The sequence below is a fragment of the Nipponia nippon genome, unplaced genomic scaffold (assembly GCF_047370975.1).
Source record: "Nipponia nippon isolate SJK-2023a ecotype South Korea unplaced genomic scaffold, ASM4737097v1 scaffold_3, whole genome shotgun sequence".
NCBI lineage: Eukaryota > Metazoa > Chordata > Aves > Pelecaniformes > Threskiornithidae > Nipponia > Nipponia nippon.
This window is the reverse complement of record NW_028262347.1, coordinates 67743059-67760736: the sequence shown is the minus strand read 5'-3', so window position 1 is coordinate 67760736 and position 17678 is coordinate 67743059. Positions and strand designations below refer to the sequence as shown.

The window sequence follows — 17678 nt, the reverse complement described above, 5'->3', positions numbered from 1 at the left end:
AATTTTCTCTCAGCCTGGTAAACCTGCCTGCCTCCAGCGTCCATCACTGGACTGCAAACAGTGATGGTAGCAATGCACAAACATCGTGGTAGACACTGTGCAGGACACTCATTGAATAAACTCCACTTCCCCTGAAAGCTCATGATTTGAAGAGGCTAATGCGGAAGGGGGCCTGCCCAGCGTGATGCAAGAGGGCAAGATGGCTCTTGGAGACCTCTCCCATGAGGGAGGTCTTTTGGGACAGTCAGTTCTTGGGAGCCCTACAGGCACCGTATGCTTGTGAGCAAGGCAGTATCTCTGGATACCGCAGCTCTTGGCTGCCCACAACCCGTCTCTAAGCCTACAGTCACAACTGAGTACCTGGGTCCATTTTGGACCACAGAACCCATGCAATGAGGAGCAGAGCGCAGCAGGTCTGAGTGAAAGGGTGTAGCAGTCAGAGGTAGGGAAGTTACTTCCCCCATCAGCCCCACATAGCCAAAGGGCCAGGCCTGTTCAGGCAGGGCAAAAGCTGAAGGTGAACAAAAGGCTGAAGTATTTGTTGAAAGATGTCCCACCACAGTGTGAATGCAGTCCCACCCACCCCATTCCCTTCTCCCACAGCCTGAGGAGGAAGCCTCTGTACCTGTTTATTCTTTAGGTCAAGGGAGAGCTCATAATCGGAGGCAGCTGCATGGGAACACGAGGCCGTCCCTTTGCTGCGCTGCACTCTCACTGGGGAGCCCGTGTGGTGGAGGCTCGCCTTCTGCACCAGAGGGGAACACCCCGCTGCCTGCTCTTCTTGGAGCTCCGCATGCTGGGCTTTTAGCGTCAGGGTGTCGGACCTGCCTTCCTGGCCACTCTGTCTGCCGGCCTCCTTCGGATCCTCCGTTTCACACCCGGCTTTCTTGCTTGTGGAACCGCTGGGATCGTCACTGTGAACAAAACGCAACGTTTCGCTTTTTTTATTTGCTTTTATTATATTTTAGTTACGATTATGTTTATTGTTTTTCACTATACTCATTCACTGAGATGCATTTTAAATGCGTAGGGAGCCTGGGCTGTGAGGGGTCTCTCTCAGTGATGGATCAGGACTTTAGGTTGATGCAGCCGAAGCTCTGATCCTTCCTTCCCTAAGAGCAGGCACCTGTGCTGCACACACTGTATGAACCAGTCCTGTGACTCCTGGAGCTGCCCAGCTGCCTCTGCTTGAGGTGCTGCAGTTGGAGGTGAGGGGCCAAGGAGGTTGTCATGGCCTATGGACACCTCTCCTGCTCCCTGGAGCAGCTAGCAGCTGGCAGTCACCCCTGTGCCCTTGCTGTCTATTGCTCAGCATCTCCCTGTGCATCCCAGAGTCCCATCTGGCACGGAGCCTGAATCCCAAGGATCCAGTTTTCCCCTGGAGTTTCTAAGGGCATGTGGGAAATGGTGCAGGGGCAGCTGAATGTTGCAGAGTTTCCAGAGGAACTCTTGGGGAGCTGAGAGTATAAAGATGCAACAGAGCCAGTCAGCCCTGAGATCCTGACCCTTTAAAGCGTGTCTGCAATACAGCCATAGCAGACTGCAGAGCTTCCAAGAAAGAAGCCGTTTCTTTCTGACCCACAGGACAGATTGCTGTGCCACTGAGATATTGCGGAGAGAGGAAAACACCCTTTTCTCCTGTCAGCCACAGCAGAAATTGGGTGAAACCAGGGCCTGACAACAGTGCACTCTAAGAGGGCTGACATGTTGCTCCAGACAGGATGGGATTAGCACGTCTGATCCTTTGAAGTGCTCAGGAAGTCTGTCGTTAACCTCTCTTGCCGAATATTTTAAAAAATCATCCAATTTCAAACAAGATTTTGGTATTTTGGGGGACTGTTTGAACCACGGGAGTGTTTATTTGTTGTTACATTAGTCTCTTTCTAGCGGCTAGAGAGAAATAATTTATGATTTCCAAGAGTATGCAGGCCAGTCCGCATGGACTCCGGGTTCTACTGCACTGTGTACATCAGATACAGCTCCACTGGTTTCCACGGGATGAGTATTTAGCTGAGAGCAACATCTAGTTTGGAAATAATTACTACAGAACCAATGCATTTAATTCCATTGAAACCAAGGATGGGTACTGCCTCCCATATTTAAACACCATTAAATTATTTAATTCACTTCTGAATCATCTTTCTTTCTCTTGGATTTGCTCCACATACGACCAGTTCCGCTGTCATCTAGATAACAAATCATTTTATGATTGGTGTTGATGTCAGAGCAAAATCAGGGAAATTAGATATGATTTTCTGTAGTGCCCAAATTACTTAGAAGCATTCAAGTCTCATTTTCAAAAGTGCTGTAAGCACTTAAGAGCCCAAGTCTTCTAATTGTAAATAGACTTTGCCTCCTAAGCCTCGGAGCACTTTTGCATACTTACTAGTACTTTAAAAGGAAGTTTATACTCTCTAATGGCAGCTCTTCTGTTCAGTAGATTTAACAATCAAATTTAGAAATATTCCCACAATTTCTAAAAGGGCTCCAAATCTGATGAGCCAAAGACAGCACCACAACTTCAGCACTAAGATGAAGGATTTAAAGGTAGAAAGTTTCTTCTTTTATAGACATGCATGTAGTCACAAGTTAGACTTAAAAAATAAATTCACAGAAGAAACCAGTCTCTTACATAAACACTATATAACCAACTTTGTCAAAGCATATTAAAATGACATACCTGCATACTCATCAATCAGGAAATGCCACCATTAAAATGAGGCATGAAACTGTCCTCTTAGGTTGTACACCTTATAAAATCTTTCCTTGTTCTATTCCTCATACTATACAATTGAACATTCTTTTTTCTACACCCAAAGATGTACATGTAAAGTATGTACCCATTTTTAACTCCTTCTCTTCTATGTCCATCTACATTGCAGGAAACATAATAAAAGACTCCTCCTTTACAGCTCTCCCTGTAACATTTTTACTGGCAGCCTCTGTTCTATCCATTCTCATTTTTACCAGCAGAGCAGTAATTTTTATCCTCAGCTCAAGGGATGACCAGGTGAACATAGATTTGATCATGTTTTCATTGAAGTGCGTGCCAAAAGCCTCTCAAGTATTTCAGTGGGAACCGAACTGTGCCCGACAAAGCAATTTCAGCTAGATGCATAAGCTCTGATTCAGCAAGCCACATCATATCCCAAATTGCTCTGCTGAGTCAAGGCCACAGTGCACAGTGTGCTACGCAGACTTTCTTTAGGGCAGTTCAGGGCCCCAGGCAGTGGACTAGAGAGCTAGTTGACTTCCCTTGGAGCATGCATGGCCTCTAAATGCCAGCAAATATTCCCTGACATGATGGCCCTTTAAACACTCGCACATATGCTTAACTCTGTTTTTCTGAGGGCCTCCACTGACTGCCCATGGTAGAACGTGAGGTGTGTGCATAAGAGTTTGCAGCATTGGAGCCCACTGCTCTGTAAGGCTGTACATCACTTCTAGTGTATGGTACCTATTTGGTTTTCTGTCACACACAGTTTAGAGTCTGACTGAGTAACATTCATAGTGATAGGATATCCTGCATGTGCTGCTAATATAGAAGAAAAACCAGCAGGCTTTGCAGAATCACGGAATAACCTAGGCTAGGAGGGAAGGCTGGAGGTCTCTATTCCAACTCCCTGCTCAAAGCAGGGCCATTTTCAAAGACAGATAAGGTTGATCTGGGCCTTCTCCAATCAACTCTTGAATACCTCCAGACATGAAGATTCCCCAGGCTCTCTGGAAAGCCCTGTCAGGGCCCTTAGTGAATGAACAGTGCATGAATTGTCTGTTAATGGCCTGACCAACCTCAGCTGGGGCCCCCACATAGAATCATAGAATCAACAAGGTTGGAAAAGACCCTTAAGATCATCGAGTCCAACCGTCAACCTATCACTGCCAAGCCCATCTATACCATGTCTTCAAGCACCGTATCTATCTGTTCTTTAAATACTTCCAGGGATGGAGACTCGACCACTTCCCTGGGCAGCCTGTTCCAATGCTTGACCACCCTCTCGGTGAAAAAGTTTTTCCTAATACCCAACCTAAACCTCCCCTGGCGCAGCTTGAGGCCGTTTCCTCTTGTTCTATCACTCGTTACTAGGGAGAAGAGACCGACCCCCATCTCGCTACAACCTCCTTTCAGGTAGTTGTAGAGAGCAAGAAGGTCTCCCCTCAGCCTCTTCTTCTCCAGGCTAAACAACTCCAGCTCCCTCAGCCGCTCCTCATAAGACTTGTTTTTTAGACCCTTCACCAACTTCATTGCCCTTCTTTGGACACGCTCCAGCACCTCGATGTCCTTCTTGTAGTGAGGGGCCCAAAACTGAACACAGTACTCGAGGTGCGGCCTCACCAATGCCGAGGACAGGGGCACAATCACCTCCCTGGTCCTGCTGGCCACACTATTCTTGATACACGCCAGGATGCCATTGGCCCTCTTGGCCACCTGAGCACACTGCTGGCTCATGTTCAGGCAGCTGTCAACCAACACCCCCAGGTCCTTTTCCGCCAGACAGCTCTCCAGCCACTCCTCCCCAAGCCTGTAGCATTGCATGGGGTTGTTGTGACCCAAGTGCAGGACCCGGCACTGAGCCTTGTTGAATCTCATACAGTTGGCCCTGGCCCATCAGTCCAGCCTGTCCAGGTCCCTCTGTAGGGCCTTCCTACCCTCCAGCAGATCGACACTTCCACCCAACTTGGTGTCATCTGCAAACTTACTGAGGGTGCACTCAATCCCCTCATCCAGATCGTCAATGAAGATATTGAACAGGACTGGCCCCAGTACTGAGCCCTGGGGAACACCACTCCGTGACCAGCCGCCAACTGGATTTGGCTCCATTCACCACCACTCTCTGGGCTTGGCCCTCCAGCCAGTTTTTGACCCAGCGCAGAGTGCACCCATCCAAGCCGTGTGTAGCCAGCTTCTCCAGGAGAATGCTGTGGGAGACAGTGTCAAAGGCCTTACTAAAGTCCAAGTAGACAACATCCACAGCCTTCCCCTCATCCACTAAGCGGGTCATCTTGTCATAGAAGGAGACCAGGTTAGTGAAACAGGACCTCCCTTTCATAAACCCATGCTGGCTGGGCCTGATCCCTCAGTTGTCCCGCACTTGCTGCATAATGGCACTCAAGATGACCTGCTCCATGACACAAATATCCCCTGCACAGTTCTCCCTTTTCCGCCCAGCCCGGGGCCATCAGTCCCTGCCCCAGCAACGCTGTAGAGTGCTGGTCTCCAGCTCCACCACAGCCTTCCCTTTTTCATGGGCATGGACTCACTTGATCTGGACTCTGACCTGCAGACTGACTCCCCAGCTTGACCTTGGACCTGCCTCATCACCATGGACCTAGCCCTTGATCACTGGGCTGCGTCTGACCCTAGGTACTCTCACTGGACCCGATTCTTACCCTGGCAAATGAGGCAGAGAGCATTGGACCAACCCAAAATGCTCAGAAGCCTCCTTTAACCTCATTAGGCATTTAGGATATCCCTCAAGACATGGGAGGGCCCTAAGACTGCAAGCACTAACTGCACACACTCAGTCACAGATGTGTGAGAAGCACCACCAAGCTCAGTGCTCCAGCCCACAGTGCGTAACTGAAGCCCCTAAAGACACTGTGCTAAGGATAAGGACGTAAGCTAAGCACACGTACACGTATAACCTTGCCTTCCTCCTCCATGCGTGCTCTGAGCCCAATGAATACACCCATATAGAAAGTATTGTGCTTATGCGTGGAATTTTCTGAGGGTCAAAACTCGGTCAAATCAAAATCAGATTCCACTGAAGCACTCAAAGGCATTTTTCAGCTAGATGTTTTTATGCTAAATATAAACTTTTTAACCCCCTGCTGGTTTGGCTGTTGTGCTGTTCAGAAAGCAATAGCAAATACTCTTGCTGAAGTAGGAATAGTTTCTACATGTTCTTCTGTGAAAAAAATGGCTGAACCACTTTTACTTAGTGGGGAAAAAAAAATCTCAAAAAAAAAAAAGACAAACCTACTTCACCTTTGGGCAAGAGAGCAAACCTGGCAAATTTCTGCTTCAGCTGGTAAACTTCAGTGACATATAAGCAATGGAAAAAAGGGGTAAAGACAGAGTTTGCTTAGCAGCCTGAATGTTAGCATTACAGCCCTATGGTTCCACTTACCACCCTGTATTCCTCCCAGGCTTATTCCCATCTTGAACCTGTTTCTGTGGAAGTGTTGTGGGGAGGTCTATTCTCTGTTGTCCAGTAGCAGCGATGGATGAAGCCCCCATATGAGAGACAAAACACACTGCTAAAGATCAAAACTGATGCTGCAGTGAAATATAGGCTAAAACCCTAATGATCCTGATTTTTTCCCCTCTGTCCTGAATGACACAGTTGATTTGCATTGGTAGAGCACAGTTTTTGTTAATAAATAAATCAGGAGCTACTGTAATCAAGCAACAAAAAAACCCAACAGTAAGAAAAGTAAGTAGAGCAAGGATAGACACTACATCATGGAAGATCTCTGGGAAAAAAATGTTATTAAGTAGAATATGAGGATCCACTTGCTTTTCCTTGGCCCGTGAGCAATCAACCTCCCTGACTGTGGGATGAAGGAAGGGAATGGAGCTATTGCATGTTCAGTTTCTTGGATGAGCAAATTTTTCTAACCACTTGTAATACTTAAAAGTCCCATGCAGAGTCTAAGGTGTGAATCCCAATGTCCTGGCCAAACGCCAACTAGGTTAATTTAGCTCTGTATCCCAGCATCGCCCCTGCAGTTTCAACTGTCATCAGTGTTCTTTACTTGCTGTCCTAAAGTATCATATACAACCATCTTTCACAGCTTTTACAGCTACGCTTGCATGATAAATGAAGCAATTTACTGCTAGTCATGCAATCAGGTAGGGAAGGTTTGTAATGTCTTTGAATTCTGTTTGATTGAAAGTTGTAATATTAATGTAAATCACTTGCAATCAGATAAAAAAAGGAAGACTACAAATTCAGCTGTTCTGTTCTTCCTAGATGTTCCTACATGACTTTTATGACCCATAGTAACTAGCTTAGTCGTTATTACAAATAGATTTCGTCTGCTGTAGAAAACATCTCTCATGTTTCAGGTATCTCCTGCTACTTTTGCACTGCTGACTTGTATATGCCTGCTGCAGACAGAAACCAGTTTTGTTAACAAAGATGGTGACTACAGACAATCATCTGACTCAGGGCTTATATTAAATACTACAGCTAGTCTAGCATTTCAAAACAGGGATATCGGGGTTCTGGGCTGAATCCTAGTGTTTGTTTCAAGAAAACAGGATGGTGAAAAAGCTCTCATGGAGACAACTCAGCTGGGCACCCATAAGTATTTTTGTCTAGCATGGGTAAGCAAGACTTCTGATATTTATGTGCAAATTTGTCAGGAAGATTTTCTATAAGGAGTACCCTGAAGGAAGGATGTAGGGATAGGATAGAGGAAAAATGGTATTATGCAGAGCGTTTTTTATTACTTCCTTTTTTCTCCCTTCCTGGTATTTTGGAAACCTAAAGCCCAAATCAGTGATACTACATTATCAAACCAGAGAAGCCCATCTGCCCATTCCTAGTAGTGTCAGCTCCCCATGTCTGTACAGAGTTGTTGTATCATTCTTTGTCCTGGGAAAGATTTGACTGCTTTTCAGTTCCTACAGCATCAGGATGGTGCCCTTCCTTGCATATGCCTCACCACCTCCTTGCTGCTGGAAACACACGTTTCCAGCTTGGCAAGGATCTGTGCTTCTAACTGACAGCTGTGGAGCTGAACCGTGGTTCATTAGTTGGATCTTTACTGTGAGGCTTAAACATTCCCATACCTGGTGACTTCAGAAAGAACATGTAGCCTCTTCCCCCCAAATATTTCAAAACAATTTCAAGCTAGACCTGTAGGCAGGAACACAGAAGTTGGATGCTCCAGACATTACATTCCATTGCTTTGCTGTCAAATGCCAGAATCAGTTCACGGTCTGAGAGTAATTTTCAGAGCTCTCAGAAAGGTGTTTAGCTGAGTGACTAAACAGGGCTCTAGGGCCAGGAGAGCTACTCTTCTCAAGGACAGTAATGTTAGTCCTGTAAGAAATTAAAACTGAGCTTTCTCACTGTTCACTCCATAGCTACACAGCTCCCATGTGGTCAAGACACAAAGCTCAGCTCTTTGCTCCATCTCTCCTACAAGAAGAAAAATTATTACAGATAAATAAGAGCCATAACAGAGTAAAAAAAATAGCAATGGCTCTTCTGGACTTGGACAGTGGTGGAAGAAACCAGTCACTCAAGAAGAGGATGCTCAGATGCCCCGTTGGCAGGTATAGCGGTTATGCAAAAAGATCTAGCTAATTGGATAGGAGGAAGCTATGGGTGTGAGGTGTTACAGAAGTACTGCAGAGGCTGATCTCACTTCCTCTTTGTGTCCCTGTGTCACTCCAGGAGAAGACCACATTGCTGTTTCCCATATATAACTTACCAAACGCCTTCCTCATGGTATTCAAGGTCAGTGTGCAGGATTGTGACCTGTAACTGAAGCAAAGACTACATGGACTAGTTGTGAAGGAACACAAAAATTTATGAATCCATTCCACAGAGATCCTTATGAGGATCAGTTGGTTACTGTATATATGCTGCTCTGAAGTGCTGTAAGCAATTACTGTTATCATGGCCTGAGAGCCATACGAGACTTCAAAGCTTCAGAGATGTCAGAATAAAAAAACCCTTCAAAAGTGCCATATGGAGAATTAGAGAAAGGGGTCACTAACTAATGCTGAGAGAATGGAGTCCAGACCCAAAGTCTGCAAGAACCTGTGCTCCCTCTGTCTTAAGACATTTCAGCATTTCCACTGTCCTCTCTCCTCTCCCTGCTGAGAAAAAAAAAAAAAATCAATTGCTGAGTTAGCAGGGTCTAAAGTGCCTTTTCAGTTTATTTCATGTCAGTGTTCCCTGGGGACACCCATAACATATGGTGAATGGGTTGATCAGAATTCAACGAAAAAAATGGCTGAGACAGGCTTGCTAATATATTATGGGATCTTTTCAAGTTTCAGAGATTTCTGACGTGCTGGGGGTCTGAGTGCAAAAGAATTGCTTCTGATTTGCTTTTAAGTTCAGATTTTAGGGTAACTTGGAGGCAATACTCTCTGGGAGCATGCTGAAAATGATGGAAGGCAAAAGTCTCTCCTGCCAGAGAGGCAGGGAACTTGGAACTTGATCTTGGCAAATCATCCCCTGCCAGCCGAGCTGCAGCTTTCTCAGACAGTCTCCCCCAACACAGACAAATATAGGAACAAGATTCTGATTTTGTCTACATTCACGTAACACCTTGCAACGCAGTGGCATCAAGCCATCTTCTCACACTACTTTTACCCAAGAGGAATTAATGATAATTAGCCAAGCTCATTACCCATCCCAGAATATATTGTTTCATAAAAAGGCTGGCACACACACCTGTAAAATAGATTTCACAGTACAGTATGGTAAATATATTGGAAATCAATTAAATTTAACATCCTTTAGCACAGACTGAACCAGGCAACATCTTTTCAACATTGTTTAAAGTGGTTTCGGTGAGATGTATATTAAGCAGACAGAAAATGTAATAATACTAGCAAACACCTCATGGCCCACAGGGTCCAACATGCCAAAGTCAGGGCCTCCATTTCGGATTTGGTATTTAAACATGATCCCCACGTGCTGTGTCATTCCCACCTTGTTGTGTTGTTGTGCCTTTTGCTACAGAACTGCACTACAGGAACTGAACTTTTCCGATGCACCCCGTGCCCTCATGGTGCAAAGATGATTGCCCAGGTGTCAGTCTGGGCTGGCTGCTTGTCTGAGCGCCAGGCCTTCCATGGCTGACTTTAGCCACCTGAGAACTAGGATCTCTGCTTTTTCATGGAGACAAACAGGCTCCTCCAGAGGGTGACTCGGAACAGCTAAGGCAGCTCCCACTGAGCTGAGAAGTGGTGTTTATGGTGCAAGGCTGGCTGTGCCAGGTGGTGTGGTTGTCACAGTTTTTTTCTTATAGTTCTTATGTGTGTCTGGGTGACACCTCAGAATGACACTTGGGCCACCTCTCTGGCGTACCCCTCTTTCCTCCTCCCTTCCCAGCCATGCCTCCTATTTCACCAGCTGCAGGAGCACGGGGCACAGCTTAGGAAGTACAGTGCCTTTCTCAGCTGCCCGCCACACCTCGGTGCTTGGCGCCCCAGGCTGGGTGCTGGGCTGCCTCTGCAGGTTGGACTAGGAGGAGGTCACACAGCCTGTCACTGCAGAGGGGGCTACTTGTGGCTGTGCCAACCAGGGCACCTGTGCTTATCACTGAGGTGTGAGAAGCACCAAGTGGACAGTGAAGGCACAGGGTGGCCTGGCTCAGCAGGGTTTAATTACTTTTACTTTAGCCCCAGACCTCTCTTGCCTCTGCAATGTTTGGTAAACACGACCTTCTAGAGAAGGAAAAAACAGATGGCATCCTGCATTAGTGTAACTGCCTGCTCAGCGCCCCAGGAAAGGGAAACTTGGCTTCTCAGCAGCAGTCTTTCTGCCACTTCGACTCAGATCTCTTGGCTCCTCGTCCCTGAGGCAGGTTTGAACATCACCGAATTCGCTGACAAAAGCCTGCCAGTGCAATCATGCAGAAGATAGAATTTCACTGCTAAAATGAGATGAATTCAGGGCTGGGAGGCAGCAGAGCCTCTACAAGGCAAGGACAGCTTGCATATCTCCTCAGCCCGTTGCTCTCCTATTCCAGCTACCTGTAAGCTGGGTGAGGGACACAACTCTTGGCATTTAAAGACCTAAGCAAGGGCTTCTGTGGTCTTCTTTTTCTACCTGTTGTGACAGACCCTGCGTTGGACTGCACCTCTGGGTTCCTTCCTAAGGGATCAAGGTAATTGATTACTGAAGGCTGTGAGTGAGCCGCTTCACAGGAAGATCTTTGCGTAACCCAGATAAATTTTGTTTCTGTTGTCAAGTGTCTCAGCTATTTCACCTCTTGTGATTACAGCAGCCCAGGAGAAGGCCACTGCTTGTGTCAAACCAAGAAGGAAGTCCGGTCCTCCTCAACATAAGGAGAAACACACAGCCTCAAATCACCGTCCTCAATACAGACAGTCCAAACACCATTCACCAGCTTTAGGAAATCAGATATGATCCAGATTTTAACTTTGCCAGTGTGTTCAGATCTAGGGTTTTGGGTTGGCCTATGGCTGAAGACCAAGATAGAAACAGCATGGTTAGCATTCCTTCCTCCTTTCCCCAATCCAGTGACCACCCCCACAGCCTTGTGCAGCAGGCACAAAGCTCTGCTTTTCCAAGTTCTAACCTATTTTCTCACTGCTGCTTCACTCACGCTCTGATCCACTTCATGTCACTTCTGTTCCCTGAGGCCTTATTCCCTTTTCTATCTTTCTTCATTCCCATTTGGAAAATGGGATGACTTAGCAGCTTACGCATTTGGTCATACAAGCTCAGATTTCCCTAAAGCCACTTAAACTTTTCTTCCCTATGAGGAATGAAAACGATTCCCATCCCTATACTTGGTACTCAGACACAGATCTTTTGGGGCAAGATCATTAAGAAAAATAGGAGCTTGCCTTGAAACAACCAGTCCTACTGTGCTGTTGAGCAGAACTATGTCTGGTGCTAAATGGCATTATGCCAGTGGACTGCACCAAAGGCATTGGAGGATCTAGCCCAATATGCTATATTTTAAGACAATCTGTAACATGCTTATCAAATCCAATTGCGCTGTAACAGCATAGCAATACTTTTCACAGTGCAATTCTGCACCATCCATTTTTGTGCATCTTGACCTACCACTCTCACATTAGTGTATTCTGGGAAATTACAGGCATCTGTCATGTTTTGCCAGTCACACCAGAACACATGTGCAAAAGAGTACCAGCAATGTGTACATAGGATAGTCTATCCCCATCTTCCCTCCTTCCCCAAAACATGGAATGAGAGAGATTGCAGTCAACCCAGATACACAGGCAATAACAACAGCATCATAACCTGTTTACAGGAAAGCAGCAACATACCAGTGCGTGACATGACAAAGGTGACACATGGCTCTAGTCACTAGGCAAATACAGTTCCTGATCGGATGACGGTACAATCTGTGTGTGGAAAGAACCAAGGTACCAACGAGAGACGGTTAAAAGTTACTAGAACATACTTCCAAATGGTGCGGCCAGAGTTAGGTTCCTCAGTCTTAAAAGAAAAATCTCACTGAACTCAGCTCCTGTTTATGTCTTGATGTTTTTCTTCAGGATGATGTGTCCTCACAGAAGATGGAGTGGTCTCCATCTCTTCTGCAGTTTTTGAACAGGCCAGGTGACAGTCCCAAAAAACTCCCAACTTTTTTACACCCTCCCCCTCAGCTATCTAGCTGTTTCCAGAGCCCAAGTAGAGTGGCCTGAGCAGCTGTCCAGTGTGCTTCTCTCCAGCATCCCAGACTCTTCAGTTCTTCCTGGAGCATATGAAAGCCTGCCAGGGCCACATGCAGGAGAAGGAACTCTGGAGCACAGACATGTTTTTCCAAAAGGAGAGCTTATTGTATTTGAGCACAGAGCCTGCCCCATGGGGGTGGTCAGAAGATGAACCTGCATAGGAGTGAGTTAGCGTTGCAGACCACAGAAAAGACAAAAGGCCTCTGGATTGACATCACACTGCAAGAAAATGTGTAATAAAAGGCCACAGCCTCATTGCTGTCACTGCCAAAGAATGCTGGCATGAACAGGAATATTCCAGCCAAGGGACCTGCTCACTTATCTCCTGTTCATATGTTCTTGTTCCCTCCAGGTTCTTCTTTCATTTACACTATTTTTTAGCTTCCTGCTCCTTCTCTCCTGTCATTCTCCTTCTCTGTGTAGCATATTTGCCATCCATTTTCCTTACAGTAGCACTGTTATCTTTGTTGGGGTGAGTTTGTCTCCCTTTCTTTCTCATTGGCTCATTTTTCCATCTCTTTGCCTTATCTCTCTCTGCCTTGTAAGCCATGAACAAGTGTGTGGACAGAGGGTCCACAGAAACCACCTGTCAAGTTCAACAGAACACACCTTAGTGTACAAAAGACCTGGAATGGCCCAGTTTTGCAGGTGGGTGCACCTTGACTGATGCAGATCAGGTCAGATAATATCAGTAGAGGATGAGAATGGATGGTGTGAGCTCCACCACAGTCCATCTACTATTACTTTATCAACCATCTGTGTCCATTTTCCAGTGCTAGATACAGGACTGCCATCTTCCTCCTTCCTGAAGAAATGTGTTGATAGAGGCAAACAAAGCAATATGACAAGGAGACTCCAGTTTCTGCCAGAGATTTTTTTTCCTGTTGAAGGGCCTCACTTTACTTCCCCACCCTCATGTTCTCCAAGCTTGCCTGAAAGTGGCTGCACCAGCTGTCGGAGAGAAGGAGCAGAGAAATGCCTGTGTGGGAGATGATAGTGCCAAAATGTCCTGGGGGATCTCCTTTACAGGACTGAGACGCTGCATCTGAAACTCACCTCCTGTTTCTTTGGATGCTTCCAGAAAGAGCCATTCCTCCCAGGTCATAGTACCAGAAGAATTGCCAACTATACCTCCCTGCAAGAGATTCCCAAGGTTGTTGGTAACTATGATGTTAAGGATGTTCTCTAAAACATTTTTTGCTTATAATTGTGTTTCCCTATTTTCCCCCAAATATACATGCACTAAATACCTTTGTGGTTCTGGACCTAGGCTCCTGCAAAGCAATTGAAGCTGCTAGTCCTGACTGTACAAAACACCCATAAAAAGTGAGGAATCTACTCACTCCCAAGTTTAGGAAGAGTTCAAATCTGGGTCTAGACATTACTCCTTGCCCACATCTCTGTGTCAGACTAAAATCAAAACTCTGACAACTGTGAGCTTGGGGAATATTTATGTGAACTTTGCTGACCCATCCCTGCCTGTTTGCAGCATCCCCACAACCTCCAATCATAATATTTTGAACAGGATTATTAAGTCTACAGGGAGGAAAGAATAAGAAGTAGATGAGCTGTTAAGAAGCAGAAAAAATCCTCTCTTCATGCCTGTGACCTCAATAAGGAAAAGAAATGAGAAAAGAAGCACAAACAGGATGTGCTAACAAAGCAGAAATGTTGCTCAAACTTCTCCTATGTGTTTTCAAAAACAGTGCTGTGGAGGACTTTAGCATGAATGACAGAAGTCAGATTGAAGAGCTTTGTATATGAAGTTGTTTGTCCTCAGAGTGCACAAGGCACAGACCATGGGCCTAGAGGCTTGCTTTGCACTGGTATGTCCAGGTGCTGTACGCCTGACCTGGAATGTTCTCCATTAAGAATCAGAGGAGAATTCAGCCTCTGTGGTCCACTAATTATAGGAGCTTGCACTTGACACTGCCAGCTGGGGGCCAATTAGTCAGAGTTGTTATGCTGTTTTGTGTGGTAGGTTATAGATCTGATTTGATACAGACTAGAATCAGTATCATGTTTCACACCTGGGCCAGAGCCACCGAATACCTCTGAGCTGAGAGGAAGCACTGACCTACAGATCATATATCCAATATCCTGCCAGGAATCCTAAGCCAGAAAGGCTAATTTCCCATTTCACGAACTGCATTTGCATTCTTTCTATCAGGCAAGGTCAATCTTTTACAAGTTCAGACAAAATGCTGGGCAGCTCAGTTGTTTTTCTGTAATGCTTAAAGAGTGATGGATACTGGTGGAAAATCATCATTCCCCACCTGTTTTTTGTCAAGATGTTTCAGTGCTATCTAAAAGGAGAATCGACTTGGAGAGAGGTTCAGTTCTCATCAACTTCATGGGCCTCAGCCTTAAGGGGTATTGCATTCACAATCCAAACAGTCTTGTGGATTTCTCAGGAGGATCTGTTAGAGGACCTAGAGTGACCCAAGGGCAAAGTGAAAGCTGTACTGGGAGGAGAGATGCTCCTGGGCTACAGCAGTGGGGAGACAAAGAGGGACATGATGCTGTGACTGTGCAGTGGATAATATCATGGCACTTTTGTGCCAATGCCTTCCAGCATGACTTCATAGGATAAAGAACAAACGTATGTTCAATGGAAACAGAGAGTTCAGGTAAAGAGACACAAAGAGTCAGAGACACCAGACCTCCAGAAGTAAATGAAATCAGATTTTGTTTTTTAACCGTGTGCTGCTTAGGCTGTAGCATACTTTTATGCAGTTCAGAGAGCTGGGAAGAAAGATGTTCGAAGGTTTGGTTTCAAAGAACTGTCCAAAATCTGTCCATCCACTTTTTACCCTCCCACAGGCAAAAATGGAGCAATAAGCATAAAGGAACTCTTCCAGCAAGAACACATATTTCCATTTGAGTACTTTGGTAAGTCAGAAGCAGGCAAGAGGGAGTTTCACCATAACTGCAAGGAAGGCTGGCTCGGAGATGTAGCCAATGGCTTACATGTCTCCTTACCACTAATTGGTGCTGTGATGCCAGGCAGTAACCAATCTGTGATGGTGACTAATCCAGCAGGCACTTTAGAAACGGGTACACAGCTGTTTGAAGTCTAAACTATATTGAGTTACAATTTAATTGGTCTGTAATCATGAAATAAACACTTGCCAGTTGCACTAATCGTGTTTCAACCCTGATCTAAGCAACAGTCTCCCTACTGGAAAGTGAGGAAATATTATGGGGAAATATGAGCAGAGCTTGCCCAGCTTTTCCATGGATGTTTTCATAGATGTTTCAGACCCTAGCCCTTTTGCTCAGTACACATCCAAGCTCTTCCAGAAGACTCCGTTCAGATCCCTGACCTCTCCTCTTCCTGGGAGGATTCTTTGTCTCCTCTGCCTTAAAAGCAAGTCAGGTCTTATCTGCACTTCTTCCAGGTAGGAAGGACTGTCTCTCTCCCACAAATGCAGGTGGAACATCCTCTCTTCCCAAAGAGCTATCTGGCATCTGATCCTGCCCTTCACACAAATGTACCTGGATCCCATCCAGTCTCCTATGTGACATGATCCTTCAGCCCTCCAGTGCTATCCCCATGTCCATTGCCAAAGTGGACCTGCCCCAGGCGCTTAAAAGTTTTATGGAGAACTTTTCCCATTACTGGAGCAGAGGTGATTTTCTGCTGATTTCCTATTCAGCACCACAGGCGAGCCAGAGGCAGGCTCCAAAAAGCCTATGAAAGGCAACTGAATGAATATACTCTTCCCTCCAATTGTGACTCCATCATTTCCTCTCATTACTCTAATAGAAACAAATCTTTCTCATCTCAGCCCTATTACCTCACACAAAGGAAAATGCTATGTAATCCTGTTAGAGCTGGGCTGCTGCTGGACACATTTTAAGGTCATTGTTCTGGGATGCCAGTCCCCACTGTGTGAGATTGGGAGAAGTGGGAAATGCAATTACTAGACTATTCAAATCCCTAGAATGAAACCCTGCCGTTAACAGGCAGAAGCAAGCAAGAAAAAGAGCAGTTGCTTTATGAAATTATAGGGTTTGGTTAAATCAGAGTCTAATCAGCACCTCAGTAAAGGAGCAGGGTTAGCTCCTACTGCCATCCATGGAGTCTCCTCATTCCCTTCAACCTGATCTTTGGCATCCCTGGTGGAAGCCCAACCTGCAAGATGGCTTATGGTCATGAAGCCAGTAGTGTACAGGTCCAATGGAGACCATGGTGGTCCGCATCCAGGATTTACACTGTACTTTGAAATAGGGAAGCCCTAAGAGTTCAGCAACAGGAATCTGCCTGCTGCTGCCATCACCTCGAACTGTACTTTGGCTCTGAGCTTCTTGGGGGCAGATTCTGGGATCAAATCTGTCTCCTAATATTCATGGCCTACAGCACCAGTCTTGCTGATTGCTGGTGTGACCCAGCTAAGCAACCAGGGGGGAAATTTGCATTGCCAAACTCATGGAGCTGTAGCCCCCCCCCCTCCCCCCGCCCCCCCCGAATTCACATGCTGGAGGAGAGAAGGGGGCTAGCACTTCTTGTGGCAGTCAGTGAAGCAAAGCAGAAAAATATGAGTGGGAATGATCGCAACCACCTCATTGAGTTGGCTTCTATTGAGTGGTTAGACACTGACACGTTCCTAATCATTCCCACCCAGGTAAAGCCAAAGCATTTTAGCTGTATGGGCAGCAAAGAAAGAGTCAGAAATCTTGCAGGACAAACATTAGGGAAGACCACACAAGAACAACAATGACCACCACAAACCACAAGCAGAGACAACCTTTTGTCCCAGACTGTTCCTGACAGCCAACCTCCCACTGTTATGCCCTGTGGTCCCTTCTCCTTCTGTCCCATACTTGAGCTGTATGGCTGCTCTCGCTGGTCTCTCCTGCAGTCAGGCAGTCACTCTCCTTACTGCCTTGATGCCTCTCTTTCTTTGTCTTCACCTTCCTTGCTGTGTAACCCTCCTGCTGCCCATGTTCCCTCAGTCTCCCACAGGATTTCTGTCCCACAAGATAAGGCTGGGTTCCTGCTGAAAGCAGGACTGTCCTTGCAGGTCCCAGAAGGGATTGATGTGGGCTGAGGTAAGGTTCCTGCCAGAGGAGGAGAAAGCAGCCGATCACCACTGGAGTCTCCAAGTCCCTTGAAGAGACGGGAGTCACTTCCCTGTTTATGCTCTTTATTAGTCCCTATTCTCTTTAATCGGCTTAGACTGATGAGCCGAGGCAGCGGTAGGGATCAGCCAGGCTGTTTAATTAAAGGATTGCAGCTCAGCCCTGC

General features: G+C 46.1%; 1 protein-coding gene across 6 annotated transcripts in view; it reads right to left on the bottom strand.

Moving 5' to 3' along the window:
• The window catches only part of IQSEC3 (IQ motif and Sec7 domain ArfGEF 3), a 109054-nt gene that overhangs the window by 39350 nt on the left and 52026 nt on the right, over positions 1–17678 (bottom strand). For 5 of the 6 annotated variants that reach the window (XM_087766651.1, XM_087766650.1, XM_087766653.1 and 2 more), the window contains exon 3: positions 626–914. In XM_087766651.1, coding sequence (XP_087622777.1) covers positions 626–914 — 289 coding nt within the window. Of the gene's footprint in view, positions 1–625; positions 915–13483; positions 13563–17678 lie in introns of all 6 variants that reach the window. The other variant, XM_087766654.1, reaches the window with a different exon arrangement.